General features: G+C 55.5%; 6 protein-coding genes across 6 annotated transcripts; 4 read left to right on the forward strand and 2 right to left on the reverse strand.

Annotated features, from left to right (window-relative positions):
• Positions 1-64: 64 nt before the first annotated feature.
• On the forward strand, positions 65-637 carry B0T26DRAFT_613278 (ankyrin repeat-containing domain protein; the record flags this gene model as incomplete). Its single annotated transcript, XM_060435931.1, has 1 exon — positions 65-637. A coding segment is annotated over one exon (573 nt), but the record flags the coding sequence as incomplete, so codon positions are not given.
• Positions 638-733: 96 nt separating this feature from the next.
• On the forward strand, positions 734-1,129 carry B0T26DRAFT_636087 (ankyrin repeat-containing domain protein; the record flags this gene model as incomplete). Its single annotated transcript, XM_060436791.1, has 1 exon — positions 734-1,129. A coding segment is annotated over one exon (396 nt), but the record flags the coding sequence as incomplete, so codon positions are not given.
• A 390-nt stretch (positions 1,130-1,519) lies between these two features.
• Positions 1,520-2,285, reverse strand: B0T26DRAFT_697487 (uncharacterized protein). Its single transcript, XM_060441396.1, has one exon. The coding sequence runs from the start codon at positions 2,061-2,063 to the stop codon at positions 1,845-1,847; it is 219 nt and encodes a 72-aa protein (XP_060301143.1). The 5' UTR covers positions 2,064-2,285; the 3' UTR covers positions 1,520-1,844.
• A 2,133-nt stretch (positions 2,286-4,418) lies between these two features.
• B0T26DRAFT_636338 (mediator of RNA polymerase II transcription subunit 19) lies at positions 4,419-5,590 on the forward strand (the record flags this gene model as incomplete). Its single annotated transcript, XM_060436821.1, has 2 exons — positions 4,419-4,737; positions 4,920-5,590. The coding sequence occupies 2 exons, from the start codon at positions 4,419-4,421 to the stop codon at positions 5,588-5,590; spliced, it is 990 nt and encodes a 329-aa protein (XP_060301144.1).
• A 2,634-nt stretch (positions 5,591-8,224) lies between these two features.
• Positions 8,225-10,576, reverse strand: B0T26DRAFT_848606 (uncharacterized protein; the record flags this gene model as incomplete). Its single annotated transcript, XM_060447614.1, has 5 exons — positions 8,225-9,008; positions 9,066-9,254; positions 9,315-9,945; positions 10,070-10,406; positions 10,458-10,576. 5 exons carry the CDS (start codon positions 10,574-10,576, stop codon positions 8,353-8,355), a joined length of 1,932 nt encoding a protein of 643 aa, XP_060301145.1. The 3' UTR covers positions 8,225-8,352.
• A 1,847-nt stretch (positions 10,577-12,423) lies between these two features.
• Positions 12,424-13,997, forward strand: B0T26DRAFT_672843 (uncharacterized protein; the record flags this gene model as incomplete). The annotated part of the gene is made up of 2 exons (XM_060439515.1): positions 12,424-12,985; positions 13,054-13,997. The coding sequence occupies 2 exons, from the start codon at positions 12,424-12,426 to the stop codon at positions 13,995-13,997; spliced, it is 1,506 nt and encodes a 501-aa protein (XP_060301146.1).
• Between the last annotated feature and the right edge of the window lie 306 nt (positions 13,998-14,303).

Genomic DNA, 14,303 nt, shown 5'->3' on the forward strand with positions numbered 1-14,303 from the left:
AGCCCTCCTGCCTCCTTTAGCCTTATCCAATATTGACGCCAATGATTTCAATGGGCGGACGCCGCTGTCGAGGGCGGCTGAGAACGGGCACGAGGCCGTTACGCGGCTGCTCCTCGAGAAGGGCGCCGCCGTCGACGCCAAGGATGTTGATGGGCAGACGCCGCTGTCGAGGGCGGCCGAGAACGGGCACGAGGCCGTTACGCGGCTGCTCCTCGAGAAGGGCGCCGCCGTCGACGCCAAGGGTTTATATGGGCAGACGCCGCTGTCGAGGGCGGCTGGGAACGGGCACGAGGCCGTTACGCGGCTGCTCCTCGAGAAGGGCGCCGCCGTCGACGCCAAGGGTTTATATGGGCAGACGCCGCTGTCGAGGGCGGCTGAAAACGGGCACGAGGCCGTTACGCGGCTGCTCCTCGAGAAGGGCGCCGCCGTCGACGCCAAGGGTTTATATGGGCAGACGCCGCTGTCGAGGGCGGCCGAGAACGGGCACGAGGCCGTTACGCGGCTGCTCCTCGAGAAGGGCGCCGCCGTCGACGCCAAGGATTTTGATGGGCGGACGCCGCTGTCGAGGGCGGCTGAGAACGGGCACGAGGCCGTTACGCGGCTGCTCCTCGAGAAGGGCGCCGCCGTCGACGCCAAGGATTTTGATGGGCGGACGCCGCTGTCGAGGGCGGCTGAGAACGGGCACGAGGCCGTTACACGGCTGTTCCTCGAGAAGGGCGCCGCCGTCGACGCCAAGGATTTTGATGGGCGGACGCCGCTGTCGAGGGCGGCTGAGAACGGGCACGAGGCCGTTACGCGGCTGCTCCTCGAGAAGGGCGCCGCCGTCGACGCCAAGGGTTTATATGGGCGGACGCCGCTGTCGAGGGCGGCTGAGAACGGGCACGAGGCCGTTACGCGGCTGCTCCTCGAGAAGGGCGCCGCCGTCGACGCCAAGGATTTATATGGGCAGACGCCGCTGTCGAGGGCGGCTGAGAACGGGCACGAGGCCGTTACGCGGCTGCTCCTCGAGAAGGGCGCCGCCGTCGACGCCAAGGATTTTGATGGGCGGACGCCGCTGTCGAGGGCGGCTGAGAACGGGCACGAGGCCGTTACGCGGCTGCTCAGGTCACATCCTTCTCAATCTGCTTAAAATGCTCACCTCCACCCCACCCACCACCTATGCCCAAGCTTTGCTTATATAGTTTTCGTTATAGCGAAATGTCTCATACAAAGAACCTAGGAATCTCTTTGTTTTCCTGTAAAAGGCTGAATAATTAGCTGGTGGATGACAAACCTTGTTTTGAAATCCTTTGCCACACGCTACGATTAGCTAGCTGTTTAAGGCTGGACTAGAGGGTTCTTCACAAGTTATGCAATGTCACACTTTGAGAGTCTTTTGGATTAGTAAACGAGAACACGGTGTGTCACGGTCGCCACAGGGCTCATGTGACAGGATTGATTCTATTGACTGCATTGTGGTTAGAGTGTGGTCTGTGCGCACTACCTCCCACATGCTCAGCACCACCACCTATTTCTCCCTCGCGGACCCCGCGATAGATTCCTTTCTCTTCCTTAGCTTTGAATCCACATTCGTTACTGCCTTCAACCTTTGACTTCCCTACCTTGGTAAGGCAGACCGTCACGACAAATCTCCTTCGTCAACTTGCACTTTCATTCTTCTATATACAGAGTCCTAGGCTCTACTACAATAATGGCTCTAGGCACTTCTCATCAGATATAATTACGAAGAATATGAGAAGAAGGATAAAAGGTTAAGAATATAAGAAAGAGACGCCGGGGGGAGAGATTCTTGATTATCTTTAGACGGAAGGACATAGAGTCGTGGGGTTAATGGAAGGGCCGCGCTAAACCAAATAAGGAGGACTTCGAGGGCAAATTGTGGGTCTCACAGTAATCACAGGCATAAGCCGATGATACCGTTGGAAAGAAGAGATCAAGACGGTCAGAATGGTATGTTGAAGATGAGGTCGAAGGACTGTTTGTATTGTTGATGTAGAGAGAAGAAAGAGGTGTAAGAAAAGGAGGGAGCGGAGCTCCCTCCATATACACAAAAATCTACGCATATCCAAAAATTCTACGTGGATGGATCATGCTTAGCGTTCTGAGCATCGACCTCGATGCACTTGCCCGAGGACACAGCTGTACGTACTCTGTTCTACCGGGCGGTAATTATTTGCACCTTCCATCCTGACCAAATCTGGGGAGTAGCGACTGCACTCCGTCACGGTTTTGTCAGGGTCACTCATCGAGTCACACACGGAGGGCAGTGCTGGGGGTTGTGTGTGGTCTGAACTTTGCGGCGGGTGGTGGCTGAGCTCCGGGCTTATCTAGAGCCTGAGGCAGAAAGCCAGTTGGGTGACTGGTGGGGCACAGGTAGCAAGCAAGCAGGCAGGCCCCACATAAGCCCCACATCGAAAAATTGCAGTCGTGCACGGACCAACCACACAGGTATAAAACAACTCGCCCCACCGCCTCGGTCCCCTTCTTCTCCTTTCTCTCCCATCCCAGTGCAGAGGTTTTACGTGTATCAGTGAGGATTCGTCCGAGATCACGTTTTTGCTAGTTGAAAACTACATACCTGACTACTCCTAGTTGGCTGTGGCTGGCTAGGGAATTTTTGGCAAAACCACAATTTCTTTTGAACATCGTTCTTTTCGTTGCCAACGCCTCCTACGTGGAGCTGTGGTGAAGAAGAGTTTGGGCCTGTCTACTATCTCTCCTGGAGGGCTTAGGGCATCTGCGTCGCATCGCTCAGGCATGGGAGGTAGACGGTATTGGCACGCTGTTCTCACATGCGGGTGGTCTCGGGTGGCGCGACACTCATTTTCTAGCCATCGACCACTCGCTTCTTCTGGGTGGAGGATGGAGTGGAAAGAACAAGTCATGACTCGTGGACATTCGGGTCTTTCCGTGCGACCGTCCGTTGGCCTACAAGCATTTGTTCACATGTCAGGTCATCGCTAATATATTCAGATGTAAAAGCAGCCGCCGTTTCTAGGCCCCGACGGCAGCACTTGCTTCCGGGGCTCAAGCCTAACCTAGCATCCAGTAGGGGCTCTGGCGGAGCAGGTGGTCTGAAACTTGACAGTGTCCTCATCGTCCTCATCGCTCGCACTTAACGGCCGCGGCGAATGGGAGCTAACGATTCACGAGCGGCTCCTGGCAGTTTCCTGATCACGCAAAAATTTATCAAAAGACTCCCTGTCGCACAGCGCGGGTGAGCTACGCTCTAAATATCTAATCCCTGAATAGTGCATCTGTGCCTTTCTTGGGCGGCCCGCGAGAGGGGCAATGACGTTGAGGTAAAGCTTCGGATGACCTGCAGAGGCGAAGGAGATCAACCCCGGTGGCTTGGGAACGACAGGAGGTTACAAAAACGTAGCAAATCAGGTCGTAGCCAGAAGCCCCGCAGTTCCCTGTTGCCTGGTCAGGCCGCTTTGCGTGAGGAGAAAATGGGTCGTTGCGGCCACGTCCGGTGAGTCCCAGTGACATGAAGGCTGCAAAAGTCTCGTGACTCTTGCCCAGTGCAAATGGTTCTATTGTGCACTTGTGAGCGGCTGGGGGATGGAACACAATAGGAACGCTTCGATGCACGGGTAGTCAGCGCATCGCATTCGGCCTGATTGATGAAGACCAACCTGCGAGTAAATGAAACCGAGCCTCAGTTGCCATTGACAGACAGGCAATGGAGAACAGTGTCCGACGGCCCGTAAAAAGACCAAAGACAGGGCGACACGCACAAACCCGATTGGTCAAGTGTAAAATCTGAGATGGGAATTGTGGGGTCTATTGGCAGGCGAGGCAAGTGACAAGTGACGGGGGGAGAAAAGAGACTTTTGCGCACTGTCTGCCCCACACCCTGACTGCACTGAGCACGGGCGCACTGGGCAACTAGCGTGGAGGAGAAGGGAGAGTCTTTGCGCCTCCTCCAAAGCCAGCGGTGCCCGCTTTCACAACTAAATCATCACCGACCTTCACCTCGTGCCGCCCGAGTCTCGCAATCGCCCTGTGCAAGTACGAGGCCGCGACCTGCGAAATATCTCGATCGCCATCTTCCACTACAAAATCCAACTCGTACGGAAGCTTCACCGCACTTTTCTAGTCGGTCGCCGTCCGGAGCCGCCGGAGGAGAGAGTGAATGAGGGCAGATTGAGGTTCTGCGATAGCCGTCGGCGCTTTCGCGCGACTTCCTTCCACCCTCCCTTCCCTTCTTCAACCGACTGGCAGGATTTTTTTCTGCTCTCATTCTTTTTTTCTTCTCGCGAAACGGACCTCGCATGCTTTTGCGAGTCTAGGTCAAAACGGCGACAGCCTCTGGCTTCGTTGTTCCAGCCGTCGCCACTCGCTCGTTCAGCGACTCCGACCACGCCAATATTTTCGCACCTGCCTCTGATCGTCAACCATCCCCGCGATCAATCATGTCCTTCCACCCACAGACTCCGCAAAGCCCTTCCCAATTCTCCCCCAGTACCAGCGACATTATCATGAGCGTGACGAGCTCTATGACCACCATCTCGACCGCCTTGCCCACTCCTGCCCACAGCGTTAACGGAAGCTCGATCCCTTCGGAAATGACGCACGACATGCTCGCCGGCGACGATACCCCGCACAAGCGCAAGCGTCCGACCGACGATGTTGGGGAGCGACAGAAGAAGAAAGTCCAGATCGAGGATCGCAGAACTGGTATTGAGAACCTTCATTTGGATGTTGGCGAAAAATACCTACTTTGCAGAACTCGTAAGGCTCCCTTCACCTGCACATGAAGCGCCAGAAATGGCAGCTTTGTCTCCAATGATTGCGCAGGCTTGGTGTCACGGCCTTTGTGCCGGTCTCATCGTAGCCCGCGGATGACTTGCGTTTTTATTCCTACTTCTCTCATTTGGAGACTTTTGGTTAACGTTTTTTTTCACGTGTCGCAGCGCATCCGCCGTCCAAGCCTCTCTTGTCCGAGGATCTCTTCGAGCTCTACGGCTTGACTGGAATTGCTGCTGGAGTCGCCCGCGTGCTACCAAACGGCGATAAGAATGCCATTCGAAAGACGTACAAGGGTCATATTAAGAAGCTGGGAGTTCAGGGTCACTTCGACTCGGTCGACCAGGACCCCGACCGTCCGGATAGCATTCTCAACCTGGCCAAGTACCCTGTTGATGAGTGGGATGTCCACTTTGTTCGAGGCAAAGACATTGTCGACGGCTTCAGCTCCGAGACGAAAGCTAAGCTTCTTCGGGCTGCAACGATGGGAAAGGGTGTCATTCCCCGTCACATGTGGGATAGCTCCGTTCTGGGGGATATTGGATCCGTGAAAAGCGAGAAGCAGACAACGTCGGCCAGACCAACCGCGCCTAACACGCCGTTGACTGCCACCCCTGGCTTCCCGCGGGCAAAGACGAACACGCCGGTTGCTCAGGAGGCGAACCGACCCAAGCGCGGAATCAAGAAGCGAAGCTACGGTGACAGCAGCTTCGAGGGTTACGGAGATGGCTTCCCAGATGATGGAGCCGAGACAGGCTACTCCACGGGCGAAGGGGATATGGCTCCCGGCCTTAAGCGACGCAAAAAGGTGGCTACCGACGGATTTGATCCCGACTAAAACGGACTTGCTAACATGCAACAGAGCCATCCAGGTGGTCAGCCTTTCGTGCAGATCCGGCAGCCTGGCTATGGCCCTATTGGAGCATGAGAGCATTGCCAAGTCACCCAAACACCGATTCTTCGAGCCGCGACGGCATTGACAGCCGGATGCCCAACGAATTGGGCTGGACTACACTCCGCCTCATCATCATTATGCAGGGTGATACCTGGTTGATTAGTTGATTCTCAGAAGCGCCAGCAGGAATCGAGAAGACTTGTCTTCTTGCACATTCCTCTGGGCCTTGGAGAGACAGCAACCGAGAGCGGAAAGGCGGTTGTAGAACCAGGAGCCTCCTGTTGCACCGATCAGACAATAGGAGCATGAAAAGACGAAACCAAAAAAAAAAGAGAGAGAAAGGGGGCTAGCTTAGGTAGAGGGCATGCGTTTGCCATCCACCGTCTTGGTCGCCATGACCTCTACCCCATTTTCTCCATCCTAATGGGCAGTTTATCTGCATTTTTATGACGTTATTTCTTTTTACATCAGCAAGGCGTTGGGGACATATTCCACCATGGTCACTAGATCATTTTGACTTTGCATTTTTCGGCTGGATTGGGCGGGGGATCATACCACGGAGAGACGGAGAGAGCGAGAGACGGACAGTCATGGTAACGGACAGAGGCTGGAGAGAGCAATCGGGTCGCTTCGACCCGCGGATCGATTGACCATTTGTTTAGTCGATCAATCATACGGTGGTTGGTCATTGCGTCTACGCCATGGCCGCCGAGATGGAGGAAAAGCGATATTTCGGACAAGCAGAGACCGGGGTCGCATCATGCATCTGTCTGCATTGTTTGTATGTTTTTGGGAGCAAAAACCGCACCTCCATCCAGAGTCATCTTTTATTTTGGGGGGTTCGTCTCACATCATAGGGGGCTTCGCTTTCGAGCACGTCTATGGACTTTTAGTTCTTCCACACCTAGGTTTCCTCACTTGAGAGGGCCTTTGCTAGCTACTTCGGGGTACCGCTCTGCCTCAAAAAGACTCTTTGTCAAGTCTGTGCTAGCTAGCTGGAAGAATTAAAAGCAAAGGCATATTTGATCACATGTGCTTGTTTTCTTCTTGGTGACGTTCTTAGTGACAGTGAATGCGTGCGTGTTTGTGCACATGGGCAAGTGAGGCACGAGGTCCCTTTGGTATGTGTGGAAGGTGAGGTGGCGGCCTGCTTTCTCCTTCCCGTCTTTGCTTCTTGGTCTTTGCTCGTTTGAGAGTCTTGAGACCGCTAGCTTCCTTGTCCGAGAGTCACATTTCAGGTAAATTAGGTACCTTGCTCAGGGCATATCTTCTTCCGTGGGCTGGCCGGTGTGGGCCCGTGTGCTGAGAGGACACAAAACGGAACGGAATGTAGATACTGGGATGAAACGGAATGGCGTGGCGTCCATCCATCCATCTGTCTGTGGCAGCGCCAGTGGCTGCTGCTTTTTGTTCTCTGTGTAATGGTAGTGATACGGAAAGATGACGTGCTGCGGTCGGGTCGGAACCTGGGTGGCTGTTTGGGTCTGATGCTGCCGGGGTTTTCTGTTTGTTTTGTGAACTTGGCCACTGAACAGGGTGTATATTGGAGGCGAGCCGGTTCAAACTGGTCAAAACGCAATACCTACCTATTTATGCTGTCTGTTGTTGTCTGTAAATTAGATTGGCGCCTCGCGAACTCGCAGACACAAACACACCCTAGCCCTGCTCGATCTTAGTCATAAGATAAGTACCCATCCTCAATCTCGCCGTCCTCCGTCAGGTTGTCTAGGAGTCTAGCGAACAGCCCAGTTTCTCAAACAGCGATTGTCCTAATCTTCGGGACCCTGTTAGAGGGCCGGTGCCTGTTGTGACTGACTGGTCTTGCCCCCTACGACAGCAGAAGGAATAAAGGCGAAGCTTGAGCTTACGCAAAACGGACAGTCGCTCTCCCGATCACCCTGTGAAGACTATGATAATGAGAACCGAACAAGCAGTTGCTAACCTACCTGCTGGAGCTCAGATGATGATGATGAGGAGGAGGAGGAGGAGAACGGAAACCCTGGTGATGATCAAGTTAACGAGGTCACATTTAGCCAAGTGTAAGTTTGTTATTTGGACATGCGTTAAAGCCTGATAGTTCCTGAAGTCTAGGTGGAAGCCTCGTCTCAAACGACTGTGTACCAAATCTGGGATACTGGAACCTTATCTCAATGTAATGAATGACTTAGTAAAGGCTTTACCAAGCCGGCGTTATCCGTAAGACCCTATTGTTGCATGTTTAATGTGTAATTAAGATAGATGTTTCGAGTAGATCTTCTTTTCTCTCTCCTTCATATTTTTCTTCTTCGGAAGTAGACTCAGTGGTCTACGAACGTGGAACTTGCATCCATACCTAGTCAAATAGTCCGCAACGGAGCGGTGCTATCTTGATATCTCAACACAGTCGGCCGAAACAGTATCGGCTGGGCGAATTGGAAGCTGGCGTTTCGTAAAAACGAGGGAACCACACAACAGAGCTGAGCAGTAATGACCTGCTTACGGGAGAGAGCTTGAGTGACGGGTGTCCAAATCTTCTCCCATCTGTCCAGAGAAGTATCTACAGATTGCGTGTTACCGGATAGAAGAGAGTCCAAACGTCGTAGGCATCAATTCTGTAAATACTGCTGCTTGCTATGTACGTTGCACGCGCCTTATGTACTCGATACTGCTATCTCCACTACCTCACGCTTCTGCTCTCACCGACCTTTACTGTTGTACAATAAATCTCAGTCAAGATCCGCTATGGCGCGCCGCGAGGCGTCCTCGTGCACCCACGCGGCGATGCGAGTGCCCACGTCGCTGACTAGCTTCTCGTAGTGGGCGCCCTCGGCGAAGAACAGGCCGCAGTGGGCGCCGACCTCGTCCACGCCCTCCATGTGTACCGGCACCCACGCCGTGTCGCGCTCGCCCGTGCTGCTGTTCTTGCCAGGCAGCATGCAGAACTTGCGCAGCTTCTTCTTGGGCTCGGCTGCTGCTGCTGCCTCCCCGGATTCTCCTCCCCCCCCCTGCGATGCCTGCTGTTGCTGCTGTTTCAATGCTGCCTGCTCTTCCTTTTGGAGCCTCTTCTGCTCCTTCTGCTCGAGCTTGTCGCGCTCCTTCTGCGCGTCGCGCTCGCGCTTCTCGGCGTCCTTGAGCCCCTTGCGCCGCTGCTTCTCGGCCAGCTTCTGCCGCTCCTTGATCGTCTTTTCCCGGCTCTTGACAGCCTGCTCGTACGCCTTTTGCGCCCGCTTCGCCTCCTTTTCGGCCTGCTTCCGCGCTTCCTTGTCCTGGATGCTGGTAAAGTCTGGTGCTGCAGGTGGAGGACTGGGAAGGTTCGGGATCGGCGGCAGCGCGAGGGCGTCTGGATCGCCGAATGCTTCGGTTTCGATCGCTTCTGCGGGTTCTGAAAGTGCTGCTGTGTTGGGCTCGCCGTTTCCGTCGCTGCTGGCAACCTTTGGACGGAGAGAGAGCTGGGATTCTTGCCAAAGTGCTGCAGGAGTCCGGTCGGGTGATTCTGGCTCTGGTATGGGCTCAAGCATCTCAAGAGCCGCGGGACTCACGCCGCTGTCGCTGTGGTTCTTGATCAATATCCTTGGAGTCACTGGCTGCGAGGCTCCGGCGTCGAGCGACTTCGTGTCCGGAAAGTAGCCTTGCTGAACGCTGGCTTCATCTTTGGGTTCCGCTGTGGCGTTTGGAGCAGGCTCATGACCTGGCTGCTTCTTTTTCGGTATCCCCGTTGATATGGTGTAGTAGTTGATAAAACGGACCCGGATGCCACCGCTTAGTGGGTTGAGGTCGTTTACGTCCTCAAGCTTTCTCAGCTTGGTATACCTCAACTTCAGCCCCGAATAGTCGGCCAGGCAGCCGCCAAACTCGAGATGCGAAAGAATGTGGCTCGCGGCCGCCCCGAACAGGTTCTCAGCTTTGTGCTTCTGCGCAAAATGGACCACGTTCTTCAGCCACCCTCGGTCTACAAAGGACGCATCGTTGAAGAAGGCGGGGTTGAAGAAAGGATCAAGGCCCTGGGGCTGTGCACTCGAGGAGGATGTACTTGTCATCAGGCTCGGAGTTGACATTCCCCCCAGTGATTGTGACGGGGAAGAGGAAGTTTGCTCTGAGTAGATGGAGAGATTAGGCGAGCAGGGCCCTGCGGGTGCAAAGCCGGGTGTTAAACCCTCCGCCCTCCCGGGTGCGGGGGGCAGGCCGGGGGCAGGACGAAAGAGACTCGTGATGCCCGAAACAACGATGCCCGGATGCAGGCCGAGCAGCGGCGCATCTAGCGAAATGGTACCCAAGATTCGGTGGCGGAATGGAGATCCATACACGGGGGGTTGAGTTGGCTGCGGTTGGTCGGCCAGTCAGTTGAAAGTCCAGCAGTGATCGTAACAAGCCCAAACACACCCTTCTTTATCACTAGGCGAGAGCTCTTGTCTCGAGGCACAACTGGAAGCCAACTGAACACACCTGCAGCACGACATCGGCAGCCAAAAGCCCGCCCATGGAGTGGCCGACGAGAATTATATCGGTAGTCGGAGACTCGTGGGGCTCGAGCCAGGTGCTGAAGTTGTCCGTGGCCACTTCGATGGCCTTGTACGTCTTGTAGCGGGGGTAGATCTTGGAGTGAATGACATGGGTGTCGGCCAGCACGCTCTTGAGGAAGTTATGGACATGGGCTGGGAACGAGCGGAAGGACGAGTCGTCACCCATGAAGCCATGCACGTAGATGATGAGGAGGGTGCGCCGCTGCTCGCGCTCCGAGGGCGCCAGGGACTGCGTCGACGACGACCGCGGATCGAGCGACCTCCATCGCGGGTAGTAGTCGTCACTGTCATTTCCCGGGCCCTCACTTGACGAGCCCGGCCCGCTGGCCATCCAGTCTACTACGCCTCCAGAAGAAGCCTCTACCAGATGCAGCGACGACATCGAATGCGCCGGCGACAGTCTCGTCGCCGTTGTCGTCGGCTGGGCCATGACGTCAGCGAAGCTCAGCTGTCGATTTTTGGGTTTCAGAATAGGCACACAAATAAGGCAAAGTAGCAATTATTTGTGGAGATGGATAGATAGGAAGGTAGGTATGTATGTACAGCTAGCTGGTGCCGTTGCGGCATCGGCTCCGTGTTCAATTTTGCCTAATCCATTTCTGGGCTGGAAACAAAAAACCTGAAAAACTTTTGGAAACCCAAACGTGAAGTTTAGGTTTGATGGGAGAAGCGAGTCCGTGTGAGGGACTTGATACCAATGGGGATGGTGGGGGTGGTGGGGGAGAACGGATCGTATGTCCATGCGGCAGACCTCTTGGTAGTGGTGCCCCGCATAACCAAGGGACTGGTGTTTGTCGACCTATGGAAGTTTCTTCGGAACGCGAATAGGGACAAGACTTTTAATACTAAGGTATGTAGTAGGCTGTTTTTGACATTTCGTTCGCTCAATCCTGCGCGTAAACAGGCCGTGCTGTACGTATTCGGCTTCCTGGTTTCTTGAATGCAACCGTTGCAGCGGAGAGTATCAACGACGACAGCCTCCGCTACCCAGAACGGCGCCTCGTTTTACAGGATACGGCAGACGGCTTCTGTGCGAACCGACCTACGGATACCTTACCTAATAATAGGCGCAAGGCATAGTACATGATGCTCCATACGCGTGTACTTCTCAGTCTCAGTTGCAGGCATTCCTTGCAAGAAGCGGGTGATTGCGTCTCCCATCCAGCGCCAAGAATTCGGGCCGGGTCCGTCCATGCCTAAGAGACTGTGGTGAAACAATCGGGAGAGGAAGGAGATTTGTATCGGTTGGCAACATGTGCAAACGCATTAGCCCATCCTCAGAGATACGGGCAACGACAAAAAACTTGAGAATCACAGCAGGACCAAGGGCAAGAACCGTTGGGGATGAGCCCGGGTATCTGCCTCGAGCGGGTTGCGATAACAGCTGGGACAATTAGAGGCCGGCGAACAAACGGCTCAAATAGACTTCATGTTGTCAATGCGGAAGACGAAGGCAATCAATTCAGGAACACGAACTCAAGGTTCCGCCTTCCATTCCAAGAGAGATCGAAACTCGCTGTCCAATGGCAGAGTGATGTGCCGCTAATCTTGCAGGGTCTCTGGCAAGGCGTGATTGGCCAATCGTGGCAGAAATCCAACTTTCTCAGCCAAGCGAGATTGGAAAGCCGTCTGTCCGTTGGCTGTGGGGTCCGTTCTAGCGCAGCCAACACGGGTGTTTTGGGGCGATTCAATCTGGGATCAGGCCAACCCAGCAGCAGTGCAGGCAGGGCCCCTACACCTCATTTTAATCGCCATCTCTTATTATTTTGATGTCGCGCAGCCCATTCGCGCCGCGGGCACTTGGTCCGTCTCCTTTTGTTTTCCCTTCTGCAACCGTCCTCGCCACGCATCCAAGCTGGCGCGCAACTGAATCGTCGGTCCAACTCCACGACCACGGCCCTGAGGTGTTGTGGGAGCGCCCGGTTAAGTTGCCCGCATCGACACTCCACTGGACGGCCGCCGAAGCCCAGGCCGAGAACGAAGCTTGACCTGCACCCGAACCGACAGTTTGCCGACTTGCGTAGCCAAGATGATGGGATGACGGCTAGCCATGACGAATTCGACTGAATAGGATGCGCTGGGCGACCAATTCGAGACCACGCAGCACCGCCCGCCCCCTCGAGCTGACGAGCCGCGGTACACACGAGCGCAGTCACGCACGTCGAATACGGGCTCCCTTCGAAGTTCCGAAATAGAAACCTGGCCACGCTGCTCCCTTTTCAGCTACCTTTTTCGCTCATTCAGGCCTTCACAGCCACACCACGCTTGGTCGGCACGATGACTAACCACGTCGGCGGGTCTTCACTCCTTCAGGCCCGCAATAACCACCACCACAACCACAACCGCCATCGTCATTTGCATTCTCCGCATCCGCATCAGCAGGACCAGCAGCATGTTGCCCGCGGCGGACTCGTAGGCGACGAGAGCAATACTAACAACAACCACATTCGTTCATCACCAGAAGACAAAAAGCTGCACGCCCGCGAGGTCGTCGTCGTCCAGACCGTCGCCGTCGTGCACGTCGTCGATGCCACGGGCGCCGTAATTAGCGTCGCAACAATTCTCTCCGACGCCGTCACACGCCCGCCGTCAGAACCCGTCGCGGGTGTCACCGCCGCCGGTCTTTCGGCGTTGGGTAACGCATTGCCCAGCGTGTCTGCATCTGCGCCCCAGGTATCGGGCGATGGAGCGCCTTCGTCCACCGCCGCCTCCGCCCGGGCCGAGTCGACACCCCTGTCGCTGTCCTCCGGCCAGGAGACGGTGACGCCCGCTCCTTCCAGCAGCAGCGCCACCTCTTTTCCCACGTTCTCATCCTCTGGGGGGTTCAACTCCTCATCCGGTAAGATGGCCTTTTACCAGGTGACATTGAAAGCACGAAAAGTACCCAAACTAAATATTGCTCGTTAGTTCGCTTCCCGTCACTCTTTAACAACAGCACATCGGTGCATTCATTTTACACAAACTCTACAAAGTCATCTTCATCCACTCGTTCCAAGCAATCATCTAAAAGCCAGTCTATCACTGCGACCACTACTCTCAATCTTCAGATTACAACCCCCGCGGCCGGGGCCGGTGGCGATGGCGCCCCGGGCGTTGGCGGAGGGGCTACCGCGCCCGCGCAAGCCTCTGCAACCGGGACGGGTTCGCCCAGCCCCGGGCTCACGCCTGCTGCCCAGAGCGCCGTCATTGGCGGCGTAGTTGGCAGCATTGCCGGCATTGCCATCATTGCTCTGTTTCTCATGTTTATTATCAAGTGGAAGAAGCGCCAAGGTGGCAAGATTATGCTCCTGGGAGATGGAGGAGATAGCCCCCTCCAGGGGCGCGGTCAACCCTCGGGGTCGGGCGGAGGGGGGGGAATGATGTCGCAGAGGTCCATTCCGTTTGCCATTCCGTCCGCCCTCGCCAAGCTGAGCGGGAACAAACGAATTGCCGAAGGACCCGCCGACGAGCCGAGCTCCGGAGAGAGGGGCTTCTATCGGGTCTCGGGCAAGAAGTTGCTGCCAGTCCTGCAATCGGGGGGAGACGGCTACAGCGACCCCAGCGACCGCCAAGATAGGAATCCCCACGACAGTACGATGAGCGGCGCATCCTACTACAGAGACTCGCAGGCTTTCTTCGACGACGCACCGCGACTACAACTGCAGCTTGGGTCGCCGATGCGCCCGGAGAGCGGCGTGCCAATCATGAGGTCCGGCCCCGGCCGGACGCCGGTCAAGGAGCAAGCGGCCTTCTTTTCGGACCATCGTCCATTGACTCCTCCGACGATCGACCCGCTCGGTCGGAGCCTCATGCCGCAAGCCGGGTCGCGCGGGTCTGGCGGATCCGGCTCGCGGTTCACCGAGGATACTTGATGGCGCACGCACCCGTAATGATGTCATTTCGATAGCCAGTCCTCTTCGTCACCTATTCTCTAATGTCTGAAACCAGTCGCCTAGGGCCAAGGCTAGGGGTGCTCATGGAAGCAGAGCCTTGGGTGCATTAACGCTTTCGCGGCCTGTTTGGAGACGCTTCCTGTCAGCTGCACGTCATACGATAGATTCGGAAGATGGGCTGGTTTTGGGTATTCAGCCAAATTCTTTTCCAAGCTAAGGCTTGGACCTTTTGTTTTTCTCTGTTTTGGTTCAGATCGCCATTTGAGCGCGGGAGGTATTTATCGC

This window comes from Lasiosphaeria miniovina (assembly GCF_030549165.1).
Source record: "Lasiosphaeria miniovina strain SMH2392-1A chromosome Unknown B0T26scaffold_2, whole genome shotgun sequence".
Lineage (NCBI taxonomy): Eukaryota > Fungi > Ascomycota > Sordariomycetes > Sordariales > Lasiosphaeriaceae > Lasiosphaeria > Lasiosphaeria miniovina.

Bases quoted from the DNA above. Each gene is read 5' to 3' on its own strand.
- B0T26DRAFT_697487 (XM_060441396.1), bottom strand. From the start codon at position 2,063: ATGCGTAGATTTTTGTGTATATGGAGGGAGCTCCGCTCCCTCCTTTTC.